The sequence below is a fragment of the Tupaia chinensis genome, unplaced genomic scaffold (genome assembly GCF_000334495.1).
Source record: "Tupaia chinensis unplaced genomic scaffold, TupChi_1.0 Scaffold000144_1, whole genome shotgun sequence".
NCBI lineage: Eukaryota > Metazoa > Chordata > Mammalia > Scandentia > Tupaiidae > Tupaia > Tupaia belangeri.
Genome location: NW_006159614.1, coordinates 335,186 through 339,307, shown reverse-complemented (window position 1 = coordinate 339,307; position 4,122 = coordinate 335,186). Strand labels below are relative to the sequence as shown.

At 56.9% G+C, this 4,122-nt stretch overlaps 1 protein-coding gene across 1 annotated transcript in view; it reads left to right on the top strand.

The window, feature by feature from the left end:
- Positions 1-273: 273 nt before the first annotated feature.
- The window catches only part of TTI2 (TELO2 interacting protein 2), a gene marked incomplete at its 5' end in the record, with an annotated part of 9,448 nt that continues 5,599 nt past the window's right edge, over positions 274-4,122 (top strand). The window contains 4 exon segments of the mRNA XM_014586505.2: positions 274-460; positions 887-979; positions 2,374-2,561; positions 2,640-2,783. Of these exon segments, the coding sequence (XP_014441991.1) occupies positions 274-460; positions 887-979; positions 2,374-2,561; positions 2,640-2,783 (612 nt within the window).

The following is a 4,122-nucleotide window of genomic DNA, read 5'->3' as shown; positions in this document are numbered from 1 at the left end:
CTGCCCGGGGCTGCCTGCGGCCGCCCCCTGAGGCTTCCCTGGCCCTGACCGAGGCCAGGTCAGTGGGAAGCTGCAGACCCGGCCCGGGGTTGTCAGGTGTTAGGAGATGTAGGCCGTGTAAGTTTGAATCCCGATCTTAAAGCGTGTATTGTCAGATCTGAAGCTCTCTTAGTGGAATGTGCTCTTTGCAAGGACAAGAAAGTGCCCAGGTGGGCTTGGGCGGGTTAGGTCCCTTTGCCGCCTGCTCGCCAACTGACCGGTGCCCTGCCCCAGAGGGTCCTGGAAGGACAACCCCGCCACCAAGCACGTGTTCTCCTGGAGCCTGCAGCAGGTCACGCGGCCCTGGCTGGCCCGGCACCTGGAGCGGACCCTGCCCCCGGCGCTGCTGCTCTCCGACGACTACCAGACGGAGCACAAGGTCCTGGGGGTGCGCTGCCTGCGCCACATCGTGCTGAACGTGGTGAGCCCCTGGGCAGCCTGCCCGACCCCTGCCTGTTCTGTCCTAGCGGCTTCCTTAGCGCTGAGCCGCCAGATTCCCTGTCTGAGCATAGCTTTGTCCTTATGTCTCCCCTGTGCCGTCCTGGCAGAAGCACCTCACACGTAGTACTAGAAGGAAAATTAGAGAATTAGCGCTTGGAAACGCATTTTGACTAACTCTTGCTTTCCAAGAAGCAGAAGCCAGCAGCGGAAAGGCTGCACCCCGAGCGTGCAGGCTGTACTCGGGGGACTGCTGTTTGAGCGCCGTGTTATGGGGCTTTTGAAATACACGGAAGGGACTGAGTGGCGTAATGACCCTCCACGCAGCCGTGATCCACATTCAGTTTTACCGATGCTTTGCCAATCTCGGGAAACCTTTCTTCTAACCCCTGGCCTGGTGTGCCTGCAGCCAGCCGCAGACCTGCTCCAGTACAACAGAGCCGAGGTCATCTACCACGCCGTCTCCCACCACCTGTACACGCCGGACCACCTCCTCATTCAGGTGAGCCGGGCTGCAGTGCCGGGGCTGCGGCCCCTTCTCTGGGTGTGAGTAGAAGCTGGCCTGAAGTGGGTGGGAATAGTGGAGAGCCTGTGGGCTGATGCCAAGTGGAAACTATCTCTCGACCCCGGCGGGAATCCACATGCTTCGGTCTCTCCAGAAAAGCCAGTGTTTTGTCTGGCCTCATCACCACCTGGGGGAGCCTCGTGCCAGAAAATGCCATGTTTGTTCATTTGAATGTCCGTCCTGTGCTGCTTGGTCAGCCTGACACGCCTTGTACGGGGGTACCTGAGTGTCACTGTCCCTTCATGCCACAGACTCAGCACCTGCCTGTGCCGGTACCCAGTGCAGGAGCAGGACGAGAATACACGGCACCTCTCGGTGACAAGCTTGGTGCTCCTCCGGAGGAGCTTGCAAGGGGAGAGTCACCTACAGGGAGTGCTGCTGTAGGACGGGGCTCGAGCTGCAGGGCGTAAAATCTTAGGTTCTCCAAGAGACCCGTCCTGAGATGCAGAATGAAAAACCACGCACACGTAAAGCGGAAAGAGAAGTTGTTTTTCTTAATAATTATTTTATTTGACTTTATTTTTTAACTTTACCAGAGAGGGACAGAGCAAGAAGTTTTAATAGAAAAGTAAAGGCTCCTGATAGGAAGTACACACCCCGGGCCTGATGGTCATGTGGGTGGGCAGCTGCCGGAGGGACAGCTGCGCCAGGCATGCCGTTAGGCGTCACTTTGTCCTGGGGTTGGTGGTGAGTATTGAGCAGGCGACAGTCTGTCCTAGTACCTAGCTTCGTTTTTCTCCCTGGGCTTTTTCCTGGGCTTGCACACCTCTCAGGTGAGCAATTTAACGATCTCACCACACACACGCCAGGGTCGTCTTTCATAAGGTCACTCTGTCTTAGTATATGTGTGTGTCCATTTCCTATCATAAGTGACACTTGGGGATCCCTGCCCTGTTTACTAATTGGGTCTAGTACCTGTCCCAAAGCTGCTGGGTCCAAGGTTCAGACGTGGTTGGTAATGCGGGATCTGGTTCCCTTAACCACTCGACCACAGGCTGCTGACTTGGGTGTGGAAGTGCATGTCAGCATCCCAAAGTGTGTGTGATTCTGTGACCACGGACGGGGGCCCTGAGGCCTGGTGCAGCCCACCTCTGCCATCCCTCCCTGCGCACAGCTGGCAGAGTGCCGAGGGGCAGGGGCAGGGCAGCTCAAGGCTGTCAGGTGGAGGTAAAGACTAAAAATTTGAACATCTCTTGTAGTACACACTTAGCATGTTGTTACTAGTTTGTCCTAGGATTCTGTGACACGGGCCCCGAGGACAGTGGTTAATGACAGTCCTGGAGCAGTGATGCCAGTAGTGAGTTGTGCCGCGCTGCCCTTCTCCCTCTCAGGCTGTGGTGCCGTGCCTGCTCGACCTGTTTCCTGTGCTGGAGAGAGCCCTGCAGTGGAAGGGGGGTGCGGCCCGGCCCAGCACACACTGCGACGAGGTGCTGCGGCTGCTGCTCACCCACATGGAGCCAGAACACCGCCTGCTCCTGCGCAGGGCGTATGCCGGGAGCCTGCCGGCCTTCGTGGAGAGGTGAGCCCCAGTGGCCGGCCCTGCTGCCGTCCTGCTCCAGCTCCAGCTCTGCTCCCACACTGTCTCACTTGCTCCCAGGCTGGGGATCCTGAGCGTTCGGCACCTGAAGAGGCTGGAGCGGGTCATCATTGGCTATCTGGAGGTCTACGACGGACCCGAAGAGGAGGCGAGGCTGAAGATACTGGAGACCCTGAAGCTCCTCCTGCGGCATACATGGCCCAGGTACAGCAGCCAGGCAGACAGGGTCCGAGGGGCTGGGCCCCGGTGTCACTTCAGACCTGCCTGGGCGCACCTAGTACAGAGCACGGGAGGCACAGACTCCAGTCCAAGAGCTTCCCACGCTCAGGCACCTGTGAGACTCTGAGCTAAGAAGATGGCGTTAGAAAGATACACACGTTACGTCAGGGCCTGCCTGGACCCTTGGCCTCGGGCATCGGCTCCACATCCTGACACTAGCTAATTGCCTCTTTCAGACTCGAGAGAGTCCTAACAATGGCTCAGGTTGGCATTCCAAACACCTGCCCAGGGACTTGAGGGTTTCCCCTGGGAGAAAGAAGGCTATGGTCAAGTCCGGAGGGCCCGCAGGGAGCCGTGCAGGTCAGGACCCTCTAGGGTGAGGATGGCACTGGGCTGGAAAAGGCTGCGGTGCAGTTTCGCCCATCTGTGCCACTGCTGCCCATCAGCCAAGGACCCGCAGGGCACCAGGAGAGTGTGCTTGCCCAGCCGCAGTCCGGCTCTGGCTGAGGCAGGCGTCACAGATAACGGGAGCCCAACCCAAAGCTCTCTGGCGCCCTGGCAGCATCTCCAGCTTCCTTGTAAACATGCACGGGAGCCCGAGTGACTGCCCAAGGACAGCCTCTTCCTTGGTCACCTTGGTAACTAGACCACATTTTTAGTTACTGTCTGTCTCCCCTGCTGGACTCTCCACTCCCAGAGAAAGGAAGATCACATCTGTTAGGTGTCCCAACGTGTTCAGTACATGGATATCTGAAGAACGAGAGGATTGGGACAGAATGACTAGACCGATGAACGAAATGGAGTCGGGTTCTTAGGTTGTGTCAGGCTTTTACGTAGCAGAGTCCAAGGTTCCACGGGAGGGACAGAACTACTGGGGAGGTCAGAGGAGGAGGACAGGGGATGAGACCCCTCGCCCCCGAAGGCTAGCGCTCTAGTGGCAGCAGGCCACGCACCGAGGCGCACGCACCACAAGGAAGTGTGGGATGACTTTCATGCAGTTTTGTCCAGATACTGTGGCTTGTGCAAAGCCACAAGTTATTTTTCAGCTTTCATGAGAGTTCTTAGGCTTTTTCATTATGGTCAAAAGTACCTACAGTGGACCCTTCCAAAGCATGTGGTTCAGAGGTTAAGTCACAGCGCCTTGTGATAATCACCACTGTCCCTTTCCAGAACATCTTTCATCAAGGGGATGGAGACTTTGACAAAGGCCAATGATTAGTTGTGAGCAGGCTGGACTGAACTGAAAGTAAAACCAGAGTGACCTGAAATTCAGATTGACACTTAGTCCCATAAGCAAGCTTATTCCTCTGACTTCCAGTCCAAA